Raw genomic sequence first — 17,410 nt, 5'->3', positions numbered from 1 at the left:
TTCAAATTCAACAATGGTTTTCAGACACCTACTTTAAAGTTTTATTTTTGAGATCACTACAGTCCTTCTGTTATTTTGTAAAAGATGTGTATCATTAATAATGTAAGTTGACTGGCTGTATGCAGAATGTGCTTTCAAATTCAGGGTGAAGCTGAAACACAGATTTCTTTTCCCCTAATCTTTCAGCGACAGCAATATGTTTCTGGGAAGTGGAAAGTTCTGACCTTGTCACAATCCTGTAACAGTTAAATCATTCAACAGTAAAATAAAATGCATTCTGCTATTTCAGCTATGTATTTTAAAATAAATTACATACGATTTGAAAATATTGGAAACTTTCAACTTCAGTGAAACTCACTGACAGCTGCAGTAACTCAGCACTTTAAAAAAAAAAAAAAAGGCAAAAAGGTCAACTGTTTTGCCAGGTAGATCACATGCCGTTTCTGCATGATTTAATTACGCTTTCCAGGCACCCATACATCTAATGCTAGCTGTTTCCGATGTGGCCATACCAGCTTTATCTGGAACACAAAACTGAATAAATCTGGGCCTGATTCTTAAACAAAGGCTTTCAAACACGTTTATAGAGAGGACAGTATTTATATAGTAACACCAAGATCTTCCTCTCTGTGTAAGCTGCTGTGACACCCATTGCTGCACGCAACTCCACATCAACTGAGCCGTCTGCCCAACTATCAGCAGAGGAAATACCAACAGCTACCTCCATGTTCCCAAGAGGGTTGTGCAGGGCAAGCTGGCAGTGGGAGAGCATTAAAAAACAACGTCACATGACCAGAAATCTCTTTTCAGACCAAAGTTTGAGAACATCTTATCAGAAAACTGCAGTGGCAGTTTTCATACCTGAAAGGCAGGTATGAAAAACTACAGAAGAATATTTCCCCATAGCAAAATCCTCGGTCAGTGCAGAAGATGGCCAGGGACCTCTAGCCCATGAAATGCTCTGATAAATCTGTTAGCAGAGGTCTCGTAACATTTAAATCTCTGTTGCCTCAATTTACAGGTTTCTTCAAATAGAGACAGCTTCTTCTCTTATCCTCTCCTGTGTACCCTCTCCCACCTTTGTCTCCTATTTCTGGGATCATACTGATCTCTCTAATTCCTCCTCAAGCTATTTTTGCCTTTCTGCTTCTTCCGTAAAGAACCCCAAAACCACAACTTGGCAGCACAGAGCTGCTGCCTGAAACACATTCATCCCTTAATAGAATAACTGCTGGCCATGAAGTCCCAGGCGGCCGCGCTGAAGCTAACCAGCCCCATCCATTTCACTCCCTTGCTTGTTTGCAAAACAAGGAGCAGGCAAACCTGAGTTGTTGGCAAATCCTCCAGAACATAAACACATCACCAGCTCCTGCCCGTTCCCAACACGAGGACCACCTTTAGGAACAAACTTTTAGGAAAAGCGTAAGGGTGGCCAAGAGGAGGGAAGGGAGAGGAGGGTCTCTGACATTCGGAGAAGCTCCCGGAGCCCCGCAGCTCCCATGCTCTCTAAAATGAGATATGGGTGCTCAGCCCTTCTGAAATCTAGGCCAGTAATTTTCTCTGGGTAAATAAGAGCTTGTGTTCTGCAAAAATTGCTGGCTTAGATGTACAATACAAAACAAATAAAGATCCTTGCGGAGGAGGTTTCTTTGGGTTTTGTTTTGTTTTTCAGTCCTTATATTACAGCTTCCATATTTTCCATCTCAAGCAGATAGTTACTAGTAAATTCCTCTCAAGAGCTGAAAAGGTAATTATTTACTAGCATAAACTTGCTTACACTAAAGTCCAACTTTTTTTCCATGCTGCACACTTATCTTAGTATATATTCCCCAAAGTCACACTCATGAGCCTCAGCCAGTAAGCATCAAATAAGAAATGACATATTGCTGATACAAATGAGCTCAATGTACAAAATAAATGCCAAATACCTGACAAATTAAGTGCTATGGCAGAGCACTGGGGTTTTAGAGGGGAGTAATAAAAGGAAAAAGAGGAAAACACCAAATTTGCTGCCAACAGAGAACATAAAAAGGGTAAAAAATATTTCACAAACTTTGAAACAACAACTTCACTTTTCTGGGCGCTACCTAAGAGTGTCTACTTTTTTACAAGACCGACAGACAAATCAGCCAGTTTTAAACGAATCAGAAGAATTCCAATCCTTGGGTGAAAGAAACTGGAGAGACTGCCACTGGGGCCACTGGGCTCTGGTCCAGTCACCAGGTGCTGGATGCTGCACCAGCAAACTCAAACCCCTCTCCTGCCCATGGGATTTCATAGGCCTGTACAAACGTAACAACATTTCTGCCAACTAACAGGAATATTCACATTAAAATAACATGACCGTGTCTTTCCAAAAGAAGTATGGAAAGCATGCTTTTAAAAAGACAGAATAAGCCTTTTAGTACTTGCCATCACATTACCAGCATGCGGCATAGGCAAGTGAAAACCTAAACGGTGTAACTGTAAAACCTTCAAACCTCTAATTAGATAAGGCTTTTCTATCTCAGGAGGACTGCAATTATGCTACATTTTCCAGACTCAAGGTCACGTCTGGACATCTTTACTCTTCACCATAACAACTCTGCTAGACAGCATTCACAAAACCGCAGCCAGGTCCTTATTGTGCTTATCTGACCATAACGGGATGCTAAGTACCTGCATGTTCGTACCAGACATGTTAGAAGATGGCACCTCACATCTACCTACTGCATTTCATCACCATTCTACAAAAAATAAAAGTGCCAGACGAAAAGGAAAAAATAAAACGTGCAAACTCTACTGAATCCAAACAGAACCGTATCATTTTGCTGTTTGTACATAAACGGATCAAGACAACTCAAACGTGAGATGGTGTAGGTGCTTCCGGATAGCCTGCATACTGAAGAGAAGATAATCAACTCTCTGCATCTGCTGAAGCAACCTGTGGTATGAAACAAGTAAAAAAAACGATCGTCTCAACTGCCACATCTTGATCTTATAAAGTTAGCGACATGCTAGCTGCCACATCTTGATCTTATAAAGCTAGAACACAGCACACAGAAAGACAGCCAGTATCAGGTTAAACGAGTAATAAAAAACAAAAGACCAAGATGACTGTTTCATCCTGAAGGTCTATCCTTTAGGGCAGCCGGGACTCGCAAACCCTCCTTTCACAATTCAAAGAAAGTAAAATTAAAGCAAGGGACCCTGCCATTCCCTGAAAATACAAGCAAGAAGCACTAGAAGGAAAATTGTCTGTAATGTTTTTATATTTCAAGTGCCCGAAATATAATAGCAGGCACTGAAAAGGGACTATATTCCTCATGGTTGTCAGGCAAGCCCCTAAAAGAGCCAGACTCATGCAAGACCTCTCCGAAGTCATTAGCCAGAATTATCTGCTTTTCATCTCCTCCACAAGACTCACACAAGTATTAAAGCCCCAAAACTGGAATTTTAGTTCTCAAACTGACACCCATGAGAAGCACAAGTATGCCCTACCGTAACTTTCTTCCATTAACATGGACATTTTCTAGCACATGGCACGTGAAATATCATAGCAAGGATCAGGAGCGTACTGCACTGATTAAAAAATCCAAACAAACAACATTTTCACATTCTTGCATAGGCATCTCAACTTGCTAGACGACAGTTATTTTGCAACAAAGCAAAATCACAACCTTCATAAACAGAAAAACAGGCAGCTGGTAATTAAAAGTTACATAAACACCTACCTAAATTATACAGAACAAATGGCCGCCCACAGTAAAAGTATCGAGTAATTATCCCTGGTCATGTCCTCCTGACTCCCTCTGCGTTCCTTCCCATCCATCCCATCTCCTCCCCTCCTGCCCCTCAGAGAGTCTGGCTCTAGTGCTGCCACCTCTCCTCCCAGCACTTGTCTATCTCCCAAAAATCTCTTCACCAAGACGACTGCGGTTGGGACGACATACTCACCTTTCTTTATTCAAATTCCACCTCTCAAAGCACGCCGATGACTCAAAAGTAATGAGCAGATACTCTGTCTTTCCACGCTGCTCGGTCTGATGCAACCACCCACACGTGACCACACGGTGCGAGGGGGTAACCATAGAACCCCCCTGCTATGAGCCCAGTCCTTCTCCTCCTGCACCACAGTGTCACATTTAGCCAGGTATGAATGCAGTGGAGTGTCTATTCAATGCGTGTTCCACAAAAAAACAAACCCACAACTGCTCTGTTTGGAGGAGCTTCCTAACCACCACAGCAAGCAAGGAATGAGCAGTGGATCAGTCAAGAGCTGAAGAGAGATAAGGAAAAAGGGGAATCTGAGACTCTAGAGAAATCCCTGCCTGACCATTTGTGGCAGCCCAAGAAACATGGCTGTATTTTAAATAAATACAGCCTTGGAATAAACCTTGGAAGTTATGTTAAATTATTAAAATTAATGCAAAGAAATTAAGGCTGCAGGAAAACAGAAGTAGTAAGAATTAAATACCAACCCCCTTCCATGGTTATCAACCACCCTGAAACTCACTCACTGCCAGCTTGGGTTAATTGTGAGCAACTTTCTTTCAGTTGCTCTCTCCTGGCCAAAGTAAAAACGTAGGCACAACTTTGCTTTAGTATCGCAAAACATCATCGCTTGTAACACTTTTTCAGCCATCTCTACACTACAAACTCTCTGCTGCTACGGCTATAATCAAAAAAAGCCCCGTAGCAATGCTAAGGGGATTTCCTGGCATCATTATGCTGCCTGACACGAATCATAGAAAAGCTTTCCTCTCTTCACGTAGCTAAGACACTTTGCCATGACACAAACATGTCAGCTAGGAGGTGTGATTTTATTTTATTTATTTATTTTTTCCCCCTCAACACAAGCCAACTCAGCTTCTCTGGCAAAACTATAGATTGCCCAGCCCAAGCAGGTCAGAAATGACTTTTCTATTGCCTACGAAACTGTGTTCTACATACCCTAAACTTCCAGTGGCCTCACTACAACAGAGACTATTCAGGCACAGAAGTGCCAAGAGTCACCCATTTTTTTCCTTCTGTAAATAAGGAAACAGGAACTAAACACAAATGGGGACCAAGGGTATCCTTCACTGCCACACAACGAGACAGCGAAAACATTCTGCTCCAGTTTAAAGAACGCAAAACCAAACCAGCAGTGACACAAACGCATCTCAAAACACGCTGAAGCACGCGCGGGTCGGGTCTCCTCTCACTTTTGCCGTAAGCGTTAAATTGGTTTCTGGAAATTTACCTGCATAGCAAGGAGGAACTTACAAACTGAAACTCTTTGGCAACCTTATCTCTAATGGGTGTTGGCTATGACGACTTGTACCCATTAGACAACATGGGTTGTTGTCTAATGCCATGTTGTAGACACACGGGGATGTACCATTTCCATTTTACAAGACAGACAGACAAGGTAGTAGCCATAAAACCTTGGGCTTAAATGCGGCTTTTACCAGATAGGCTTCAAGTACTTTATGAAATGGGGTAACTTCCTTGTGGAGGAAAGTGAAGACAGTTTACCAGCAAGCCCAAGTCTTCCCAACGGCAGCTCCTGACTCCCTACCCCAAACGCTCACAAAACATTGTTTCTGACACAGAAAAACCACCACGAAGTCAGCTCCCACTAACATCGTACAAGCAGAAAAAGGAAAAAAATATTTATGTGCAGTTAACAACTTTTGCCACTTGTCAAGTACTACACAAGCAAAAGGCCCAGTAATCTTTCTCCACCCAGCTTGAACAATTAAATGAAAAAAAAAGTCCAAACAGGTAGGAGAAACTGGAAACCTGCTCAGTAAACAAAACCTCCAGTAACTAAGAATCAGACTCCCTTTGCATATTAAGTAAGTGTAGGCAAACAAAGAGAAAAAAAAAAAAAAAAGAAGTGATATTTTCAAAGGCATACACTACTACTGTATTTTGACAATGCAGCAGTTCAGGACCGATCTGAAACCACGCGCCGTAATTTGCTGTAGTGTGCTCTGTACTATGTGTCGTAAAGGCAGCGAAGCTTTAGTAATAGCAGACCTGACCACTGGCCCATACAAGACCTCACTCCAGCCTGTGAAATCTGTGCCGAGAAGTGGGGCAAGACTGACAGGTTTTATTGTGAAACTTAACAGGTTTGTGGATTAGCAAAACTACCATATTGAAAGCTGCAAATCCCTCTCCGGTCGTGTCTCTAAGGAAGAGAGTGTTCAGTCCTCAATTAAAATTTTATTATTAAAGTTACCCAAACTCAACACAAGATCCACCAGTTTGCGCCTAGTTTACAATACCATAGCACACGGGGGAAACTGTTTTAAGAGTTTACATTTTTCTCCATCCACAAGCAGAACCTGACCAAGCTCCTGAGTCTTATGCTGTGTTTTTCAAAGTTCAGCTGTGTGTGCCATACTGAGAGATTCTGTAAAAGCGAAGTCATCCTCAGTTAACTGGATTTAGACATGCTGCAGACTGAAAACGCCTTCACTTCTGGGCGAAGACGAGCTGGCCTGGGAAATGGTTTTCTGAAGAAAACTGAAGAGAAAGGCGCTTCGGTGCGAGGACATCGCACACATGTACGGGCAGCGCTGTGTGTCCCCACCCCTGGACGGCAACCCAGGGGTGACCCGGACACCCCAAACCTCGCCCCCACAGGACCCCCCAGCAGCTCCCCCCGCCTCACTCCCCGCCCTTTTAAACCCCCGAGACCGATCCCCTGGGGTTTTCAGAAGGCTTTGCCCAGCCGGGTCCCCACGGGGCTCCGAGGAGCCGGCGGCCAGGTGCCGCCTCAGGCCGCCCTCACCTGCCCCGCGGGGGCCGGGCCCTGCGTGCGGCCCGCCGGGCCCCGCCGCTGCCCGCAGGCCGCTCCCCCCCGCCGCGGGCCGGCGCCGGGGGGGGCTGTATGACACCCGCCGAAGCGACAACAAATATATAAACAGGCAATTACTGAGGGTTTTTTCCTCAGAAAGGGGGACAAAGCACCCGCCCCCACCGCTACCTGCCCGCCCCGGCCCTACTCACAGGGCGTGCGTGAAGGCGCTGAGTCCCGGGGGCACGGCGGCCAGCCCCCGCCCGGAGCAGTCCACGCCGCGGTCGCCGTCGCAGCTGCAGGAGGCCGGGCAAGGCGGGGGGGACGCTCCGCCGCTGGGCCCGGCCCAGCTCCCCAGGCCCCAGGCGACGAGGCCGAGCAGAGCGAGGCACCGCATCGCCGGCCCCCGCCGACCGCCGGCCGGCCTCCCCCGGCTCGGCCTGCCGCTCTCCGCCGGCGCCCTCCGCGCACAACCCCTACTCCACCGGGCTGGCGGAAAAATATATTAAAAAAATAATAATAATAACAAGAAGAAAAAAATAAAAATAACAAGGCGCCTCCGGCCGGCGCGGCGCGGCCCTGGGGCTGCCTCAGCGGCGCGCCGGGGAAGCCAGCCCTCCGCCGCCCGCCCGCCCCATCCAACGCCCGTCGTCGCCGCCGCCGCTCATCTCAGCCCCGCAGGTACGGCGCGGGGGCGGCCATGGCCGGCTGGCCCGCGCCGCTGTCCGGCGGGTGGCGGTGCCCCGGGGAGCGCGGCCCCGGCCCCTACGGCTGCCTGCGGCGGGGGCTGCCCGCGGCGCCCGCCCCTCCCGGCCCTCGGTGGCTGCGAGCCGCGGCGGCGGCGGCTGCTCTGCTCCCAGCGCCGAGGTGCGTATGCTAATGAGGCGGCCGCCCCCGCGCCCCGATTGGCGCGCAGAGGGCGCGGGGCGGGGCAATATGCAAAGCACAGAGCAGGCGCGGCCAATGGCCGCTGGGGGGCGGGGCTGACGGGTGGGAGGGGGAGGTGGCACCGCTCCGCGCTCCCGCCGCGCCGGCGGGGCCGCTCCGCGGGGACCCCCGGGGGACACCTTGGGACCCCTCGGTCCCTCGTTGAGGCGGCCGTCGGGGCGCCCTTGGTTACAGAACCGTGACTCAGCGACCAGAGGAGCCTTGGGGCGGGGAGATGGGGGCCGGCTGGCGGCGTGAAGGAGGGCCCCGCCACACCCGGTCCCCGTGTCCCCCTGCTGCAGCCCGACCTCTGCCGCGGCCGCACCCGGGCCCGCTCCCAGACCCCCGCACCGCACCGCAGCCGCCAAGCAGCGGTATGAAGTAACCCTTGGGCCTGCAGCGAGGTGTGGCAAAGGCAGCAGCCGGCTCCTGTGCCCCCGGCGGGGTCCGGTACAAGAGGGTCCCAACTGGCCTCGCCCGTCCATCTCCTGGAGCGGGAGGTCAGAGACATAAAGCGTTTCACTCTCCCGTTACCAAAGCGACTGCACCACAAACTCTTCTCAAAAACGATTTGCTTTAAAAAACTGTTTCCCTGCCCCACAAAACGGTATCTGGCTTTTATAAAACCCCTGCATGGTAACCAAACTTGTGCCAGCAGTGGGTCTGTGTCCTCTTTTCCTTACTGCCTTAAGACAATAATAAACAAAACTGAACACCCATCTATCCTTGAGGTTAGGACCCTCCGTCGTCATGTGTGTGCTGCTATTCTCTTTAACCAATTTTGGGGTTTTTTTACATGCTTTCTTTTGGACACTTCTAACACGCAGCTACCACCAGGAATGAGCCTGCTACGTGTTCAGCTCTGCTCACCTACGCACCATGCTCCGTGCAATAACCATATCTTACTGGGAATGCCACGGCAGCACTCCTGTAACACCAGTTGGGACCTCTCACTGTTGGCTCCCTCTTGCCCAGACCCCATAATGGGCTCTGAGCAGAGGCACCTGGCTGAATCGAGCCCTGTGAAGGTGCCAGAGCCTGCCCTGATGGCAAACGCTCGCACCGTCTACTTTACATGTCTCGTTTGGATGCTCTGAACCCGCCTGGGGAGCTGCCTGCCCGGCTCCGCCGCCAGCACAGCCCCCAGCTGCAGCCGGAATCACACCAGGGGATGAGCCTGCGCAGCCCTAACTAAAACAGCAGAGACCCAGAGAGCCACCTGCAAGATCGGAGCTTTCCTAAGCCCTTCTGCCGCCACGCTGGTCGGTAGGTAGGTATCGTTCTGCTCATTTCGTGGGTGGATGGTGGAGGAGCACAGAACCAGGTAAGTGACTGACAACCTGCCTCCGCGGCAGCAGGGGGATGGGGTGGGATGGGATGGGATGGGATGGGATGGACCACACAGAGCTCTGCTGACTTCCCTGAAGGCAAGAGCGGATTTGCAATGGTGATTGACCCCTCAGCCCAACGCAAGAGCAACCGTGCAAGCGTTTCACACGACGTGGTGGTGCTGACTTCACATTGCTACAGTCAAATCCGAAAAATCCCAAATAGCCACACACGTATGGCGAGCCAAACGCATCGGGGATGAGGAATACTTGTTCCCAGCAGACATCCAGTGAAAAGGCAGCATTCACAGCAACCCTGGCCCAGGACCGGAGCTCCAATGCACGTGCCGGGAGCGTCAGGAGCTGAGGTGCCCATACCTTACACTGTACCTTACCAAGGGCCACCCTCACCCACAGGGACATCGCAGGGGACACTCTTCATGCCAGGCTGAAGTCTGGGCTAATCACGCCTTCCTTGTGCTGACTGAGGTGGGGGCAAAGAAGAAAACTCTTAGCCCAAAATAGGTCATTTGGTGAAATTTAAAAAGTCAGGAATGTAAATAGCGGAGAACCGAAGATTTAAAATCATCTGTGCTCAAAAAGGCAGAGCACCCACTGAGGATACAGATCTAGAAATACAGACCTTCCAGCATCCTCCTCCACCTCCTACGTTTCTCCCCGTCATTTTTTTCAACTGTTAACTCCCTTCTAAAAAAGTTAACACTATTTTACCCAATTACTAAAAATATTATTCTCTTCCATAGTGGGTATCCTGTTCCTGGTGCACTGATTTTGTTTGAACATCGTAATTCATCACTGCAAAAAGAAGGTCATTTTAATAACTTGCTGTGTGCTTCGCCTATACCTTGCGAGCAGTACAAAGTTCTCAACAAAGCTGAATTTGCCGACATACAATAAAGCTTTGCCATACGTATATAGACACATATGGTTCTCTCTTGTCCTTCTCCCTAGTTGAGCTTGGAATGGGAAACATATCAAGTCAAAACCAAGTTGTTCGAACAACTATTGGGGCCAAAGACACTGCACATTCACGTCAGACTCTGCACCGCGCTCAGGGACAGCGATGGAGGAGCAGGAACCACCACAGCAAAGGAAAAAAGTTAAAAATAATTATTTTCTGGACATACTTCTACAAAACAGACCCAAGCCAATCCAGACAAGAAAAAGCATTCTTTTCATCCCAACTGGCAAAGAAAAATAGCAAAGTGCTTATATTCAACTCTGCAAATAGTCTCACTTCACTAACCAAAAATAAAGGGAGCAGAAGTGGCCCCCGCTGCCTGCACGGCATTCGGAAGATGGATATTAGCGCGGAGCATACTTTGTACTGCGGTACTGGCCACTTGCAACACCCGCAGGACTTCTCTTCTGGAAAAAAAGGACGAAAGATTTCTAGCGAAAGCAGAAAAGCAGCACTTTTTTCCTCATCCTTTGAAGCCCCGGAATAGTTTAGCGTTTCCTGTCAATCCTTGCCTGATTTCAATCTTTCAATTTCTTTTCCCAGCATCTCTTCAGGTGTTTTTTTCCTTAGTGGAGCTATCTCAAGTCTCCGTCTTCTAAACTCCTGTCCTAGGAGCCATCCACATTGTCCTTTCCGTTCAGGTGATATTGCTTTGCTGTTTCCGGTTAGGCTGTAACTTGTTCTGGCAAAGTAACTTCAATCCTTTCCTCATTTTTTCAACCTCTCCGTCTCCCTCACTAGCACTGTCAGAGCGTTGCTCGCTCCTCCATCAACAGCCCACGCTTCTCCCTCTCTCTTCTTATGCAGCTGCCCTGTTTGCAGGCACTTACTGGTTTTATTTTCCTTTATAAGGAGACCCCTAACATTTATTGCAAAGCTGCTTTATTTATGTAATACAGATCTACAAGCTCAGGTATTTTTAAGCTGAAAAAAATAATGGGTACCTTTTATCAAATGATGTATTTAACTAAAAATTGTACCCATGGACTTTAAAATCATCATGGTTAAAAGATCTAGTCCAAAACAATCCTCAACGCCACAAATTCCAAGAAGCGTCCTTCAAAATACAGCATAAGGCAGCGATCAGCTCGTTTAAGAGAAAAAAAGAAAAAAAAAACATAAAGGAGAGAAAGATCCCGAGCTGTGCTTTAAACCAGATGAAAGAGATAAGGATTTAAGAACCAAGTCAATTAAAAAAATAAAATAAAATGAAAGATTTGCTTCAGTTGAACTGTGAGGAAACTACGTTCTGCTCTTCTTCTGGGAAACTGGAAAGCGCCATAAACTGGTCTGTCTCTGCATAAGACCTTCAGGATTTCAAGCCCAATGTACAGGCAGGTGTTTGTGAAACTTCGGTCAGGTGTTTGTTGAAAAGCTTGAAAGACGTAGGGAAAAATTAAAAAAAACAAAACCACCAAACAAAACCGTGGACATTGGATTTTTTTCCTGCCGTTGCCACGAAACTGCCTAGCAGCACTGCAAAGAGAGGAATTCATTTGGATTTGATGGGAGCTGGATGTGAAAGAGCATGCAGATAAAGACTGGAAGCACAGACACAAAAATACATACGACCCGAGGTTCGGCCGGAGGAGTTCCTCCCGGAGGCGGGAGCTGCGCCAGGGGAGGATGGCAGGTGAACGAGAACGTCAGGCTCGCAGTCACGATGAAGAATTTGTCTTGCTTTGAGAGACGATTAGACGTTATAAAGCAGGTGGCTCGCCAGCTAGTGGACCAGCAACCTCATCCTCAGATTCTTCTTCTCCGACATCGCTTTTGCCAACGTAAGCCACGAAAGCAGCACTGATTTAAGACGGATTTGTGCGAACGGTTAATGCTAATATTGGTCCGAAGGGGGTGAGGGAGAGGGAAGCAGGGACCCACACACTGTTGGTCCTGCATTGTGAGCTGCTCCATCCCCCCATTCCAGTCCCGTATTGCTGAGAAATTAATTAACACACTGCTTCCAGTTCCAAGGAAGTTAAGGGTATGCTGGAGAACATCACATGGAGCTGCTGCGAGTAGAAAAAGAACAAAGTCTGGAATATCTGCACTGACAAAGCGAGTTCTCTTAAAAATTAAAGCATACTCCTTTCCAATAAGGAGGCCGAAACTTTTACTCAATTGAAGTAGAACTGAAAATTGCTTCAGGAAACCAAGCGTCAAATGAGAGAGTTCAGAGTTTTGCTAAGAAAATGAAGGTAACCTTGATATAGCAGAAACGCAGGAACAATTTAAGACTTCAGAAAAATGATTGGAATGACAAAAAAATTGAGAATTATTTTGGCAGGGCCAAAACCTTGCTCAGGAAATGGCTTTGTCAATACCCACTTTACACCTCTGTAACACGAGACAAACTAATGAAGACAAGCAAGACAGCTAAGATCCGCAGTTTGAAAACAGCACACGGAGAGTAAAGGAAAGAAATACACAACTTAAATATTGAATATAAACAAGAGAGAAAATTAATTTTAAAAATGCCCGTAATGAAATATTACCTTTATACATAAATAATACTTAACTTCCAACGGTACAGTGCCTCTACCACTACTTCGAGATTGCCCCGCATAGTTCAGAGCGGGATGCGTTTTGCAGCCTGGCCTGATGAATTTGTCCTTGCTCAGTTGTCCCAAAAGCTGCCTCCGGAATCCAGTGAGCTGGGCTGTGACTAGAAAAGGGACGTTACCCCATAAAGACAAGAGCATAACATCAGACAGTTTATTCCAACACTTCCAATAGAGCAAAGCTCTATCAAATAGAGCAAAGCTAAAAGAGAAGACAGCCCAAAGAGCTGGGGGGGGTTATTGTTGTTTTTTGGTTTGGTTTGGGGTTTTTTTTTAGCCTAGAAGTGTCAGCTCCTCCGCCGTCTAGAATTGGCCCTGGCGATTCTTCAGTGCTAAGTGTTCCTTTTTAAATAAAAGGGAGACCAGTTCTCACCATAACGTCATGGCATCCTAACGTAACAAATTAATTTTATCTTAGCCACCTCTAACCAAATGATCAGCTGAAAATAGGTAATTACACAGGAACGAAAAAGTGATTTAGGGCAAAATAACTAGGACGTAAGGTAAGCTTTTAGCCCAATATTCATGTCAATCTGTACCCCAGCTCGAATACCCTGGTGGGGCAGACGCTGCTCACCTCTCCTCTCCGTCCGACCACTGGTCTTCTCTCCCATGCGCTGGTTGAGATTTGAGCATCGCTGAGATTTGTGTGCACTTTGCTGTAACGTAGTTTCTGAGTCACGCTGAGCTAATGGACCCTCACTCATTTTAAAGAGGTGGGAACGATGTGTGCTAAAGTGCCGGTTGTTCCTAGTCTCAAAGGTTAATTTTTTTCTATAAAACATCCATTACAAGCATGGCGCGATCAAGATTTTCCACGGGCATTCTAGCACGAAATACTTCTAACATTAAAATAAATCAGGCGATAGCCGAAGTGAAATCAGCCCATGACCAGGTGGTTTATACGTGACAAGCAAATACTTTGCAGGGAAGGGGGTTACAAAGAAGGACACGGAATTCAGTGAAGACAGAGCCACTGAGCTGAATAGAGAAACAACCTGCGAGAAGAAAAACCTAATAGCTCAAAGCCAAGCGTTGCCGCTAATTTAATTGCTGAAAAGGCAACGTCCATATCCACTGGTAAGTATTTTAAGCATTTGGGTATATTTCATGATACGTGGCCAACTGAGAAGTGGCGAGAGGAGTGCTCCAGGTGAGATGGCAGGGGCAGGCAGGGGCAGGCAGGGGCAGGCAGGGATCGCAGCCAGCCCCAGCAGCAGCTCTCCGGCAGCATCTAGCGGGGGAGACCCCTTTTCTCGAGATCCTCCATAGAAAACAACAAAAAAATGTACTTTTAAAGTCCCGCAGCCTGTTTTTAACTTTTTTCATGAGCCACTGAAGCGAAAACCAGTATAAAATTTAAGGCAAGACATTACACTAGGAATTAAAAAACCTAAACAAAGCAGTGCTTTAAGGGTGAAATCTGCCTTTGCAGAGGACCAGCTTAAGGATTATGTAGCTTTAAATCCTACTTAAACCCTATTTTGGAGAACTATAATGGAGCCCAAGTAATGTAAAGGAGTAAACTTAACTTCGATGGTAAATTATTCCCAGAACACGCCTGTGCTCCTAAGGTGTTTTGCAAAATATTATTAAAGCTCCTGCATTAGAGTGAATAAAGTCCTTTTCTTTCAGTTCGTTATCAAAGAAAACTCCATCTGATACATTACATATCGTCACCACAGAATAACTCTAATGCTCCGGAAAAAAAAAATGCACATGGAGAAATGGTCTTATAAGGGAACAATTACGTATGTAACATAACCATTTGCTAATCAACAATTTCCATTACCAAAAATCCCGCAGTGCTAACAAATTGAATGGTTTATATTTAAGTCACAGGCATAGTCAGAATATCCCTGATGAAGACCGAGGGGGCTACACTCCCCATAGGTTTCAAGTTGAATTTTCTATTAGTATAAATTAACCCAACGACGTTCCCAGATGCAACGTATTGATGTAAATCATGTTGCGCACAGGCCAGATCCCTTATTTTGGCATGTTCCCTGCAATGACTAGCTCGCCGCAGGAGACTGATTTCTTCCTGGAGCCTTGAGGATGAACAGAAGCGTTGGGATTCTTTTTGTTACAGCATGCGATTGCTCATCGGCTATCTAACGCCGTGTCTGTATTGCTCTTTGTCTCCCACTCAAACGCTGCAGCAGAAGAAAAGATTTCATTTTTATTCATGTTTTGTAGCGGTATAAACATTACTAATCTGCAGGTGCCTGAGTTTCTGCGGGATTGGCTTCAGATTGTCCTTTTGAAAAGCTTTTACAGTTAGAAGGCAATGGAGTCAACAGGCTTCGGCAGAGCCCTGATGACCAGAGTGAGGGAGGAACCCCGGCCTTACTTGGAGTAGTTTGTGTCTTGGGGGGAGGAAGGGAAGCAAACTGCTAAGTAACCAAGATTTATCATCGAGTTGAGCTATCAGGGACTACGCTATCTTCAACAATTTGGGGCATAAGCGTACACTAGTCATTTTGGGCCTTTTTTATCCTATTTTATCCGATTGAAGGACTGAGACACACTGACACTGATGCTCTCCAAGGGACGGATGATCTCAAAGGTCCTTTCCAACCATGAAGATTCTATGATTCTATGATTTTCAAAGATACTCTTGGTGGAGGGGAGCAAACGTACCAGCCACGGATGGGTCGCTACTTGGGACATACATCCATTGGCCACCATACCAAGACTGACCTAACACCATGATATTAACGCCTAGTACGCCAGACAGGACTTGGAAATTAATACGAAAACTTAGAAGACACCTAGGACAAAGCAACTAAACCTATTTGGCAATCGCTAATAAACAACAAAAACCTCAAAGACACAATCATCATTTTTCATAAGTAACTGCAATCCTGAATAATCGTGATCCTTTTTTTTGAACTTACCTAGTTGCGTTCTGCTTGTCTAATTAGAATTACTCTTGCTATTTCATTTGAAAACATCCTCACGTTTACCTAAAATTGTCGCCGTACGTGGTTATGCTGCAGCGTGACCCACGTCTAGCGCCGGCAGCAGCTCAGACACATCATACACCTTTAATACTTTGGCAAAACAGCAACACCGAGAAATACAATTTCTTCGGGACTCCACATTTATCATGGAGATGACGGAAAAACAGCATGGCTAGTGCAGGCTCTCGGCTTCAGCAAATTACAGTCAGGAGCCTGCCAAAAAAAGAGCAAGTTTTAATACATACACCAGGGGAGGTAGCTGCGTCTCAAGCTGTCTGCTCGTGCCGAGGGACAGGCTCACTTTTGTGCTCCTCAGAATATAAAAATAATAATAAAAAAAATATCACCCCAAATGAAATCGCAGAGGAAACTGCAAAAAGTCTTATTTTCTACTGTTTCCCCCCCCACACACACTTCTCAGAAACACTTATCATACAACACCGGCCACAAAACCTACAATTTCTTAGCAATAGATCGAGGCTCTCTGGAGCCAAACTATTTGTTCTGTGTTTGTACACTGCAAAACACAATAGGATCCCGATTCCAACCCGGGACTTCTAGGCGCTGCTGCAATGCCAGCGATCCAATAAATCACTAACTTTTGCCTTTTACTTACAGGCACTTGAAGTAGGTGAAAGGGCCGGTGACTTATTTCCCCGCTGTTAGCCAGCCAGTCTCCAGCACAGATTAGATTTTATTCAGACAATGCTACTGTACCGCTGGGGCAGGGAAGCGGAGCTGCGATTAGATAAGGAGCAGGTACAGGTGGTTTTACTTACCTCTGCAAGTACACAACTCTGTAAAAGCCTCGCGCTGTTCTGGAAAACGACTTTTTGGTGACGGTGGTGGGGTATTTGGGGTTTTTTCCCCCCTTCTATAGATCTATTTTCTAGATAGCCAAGGAGAAATCAGAAAGAAACATGGAAGAATGTACATCTGAGTGCCTAAAACAGATGGTATGATGGAAAAAACATTCCAGTAACTTCATACAGAAACCTGGGTCACTCTTAGATAGCCGTGTTTGCCTTCTATGCTATCAAATCAGATCAACCAGCCAGGAAAATATACTATTTTAAAAACACTGGTGAAAAGAGGGGGGAGAAATTTACTTTAAAGGGAGAAAATGACTATTTAAATATCACCATGGCTCAACAGGACACATCATTTCGATGCAAGGTTTTATAGGACTGAACACGAACACCCAGCAATATTGGAATATACCCATATTACTCCAGCTTTTATATTAACAGAAGACTCTATATAGGCAAGATTTATCAATACATTATGCTACATAATTAAAGAGATACAAAGGTCATACATCCTCACATAGCATAAATCCTCGATCTGAGGATTGTTCAGTCTGGAATGAATAGATCCAGTTTCCGAAGTCTTGCAATGTGTGACAAGGCTCCTTCGTTTTTCTTTGAGGAGTGGGGAAGAAATAATTAGCATGTGCCTGAGGTGGAAGACTTTATTTAAACTGTTTTAAGCCTTTGTTACCAATAAAATACCCAATTTACTTCAAAAAAAAAATACCACCAAACCAAAAAAAACCCCCACAAACAAAAAAACCCCCAACAAAACCCAACGAACAAAGGTGAGGGATGCAAAAAGTTTCTTCTACTTTTCCTGATTTTGTCACTCCAGACCCAAGATGGGTCTGTAAAACAACAGAAATTGTAGCACATCAATACTTCAAATTCAACGCTAACTTCATTTTTAAAGGCTACCCTGGGACATCTGGTGCTGTTTTCTTCATTTGTGTGTGTGGGTTTTTTGTGTTTTGGGTGTTTTTTTTTTTTTTTTTTTTTTTTTTTTTACATGATTAGAACTAGCTACCAACTTTATCCTGAGGCACACTTTTGAATTTCAGC

General features: G+C 46.1%; 1 protein-coding gene across 1 annotated transcript in view; it reads right to left on the bottom strand.

Moving 5' to 3' along the window:
• LGR4 (leucine rich repeat containing G protein-coupled receptor 4) overlaps positions 1 to 7,299 on the bottom strand; it is an 81,592-nt gene extending 74,293 nt beyond the window's left edge. Inside the window, exon 1 of the mRNA XM_074586262.1 lies at positions 6,985 to 7,299. Within this exon, the coding sequence (XP_074442363.1) occupies positions 6,985 to 7,169 (185 nt within the window). The 5' untranslated portion in view covers positions 7,170 to 7,299. The remainder of the gene's footprint in view (positions 1 to 6,984) is intronic.
• Between the last annotated feature and the right edge of the window lie 10,111 nt (positions 7,300 to 17,410).

The sequence above is a fragment of the Larus michahellis genome, chromosome 4 (assembly GCF_964199755.1).
Source record: "Larus michahellis chromosome 4, bLarMic1.1, whole genome shotgun sequence".
In the NCBI taxonomy this organism is placed as follows: domain Eukaryota; kingdom Metazoa; phylum Chordata; class Aves; order Charadriiformes; family Laridae; genus Larus; species Larus michahellis.
This window is presented reverse-complemented; position numbering and strand designations above follow the sequence as displayed.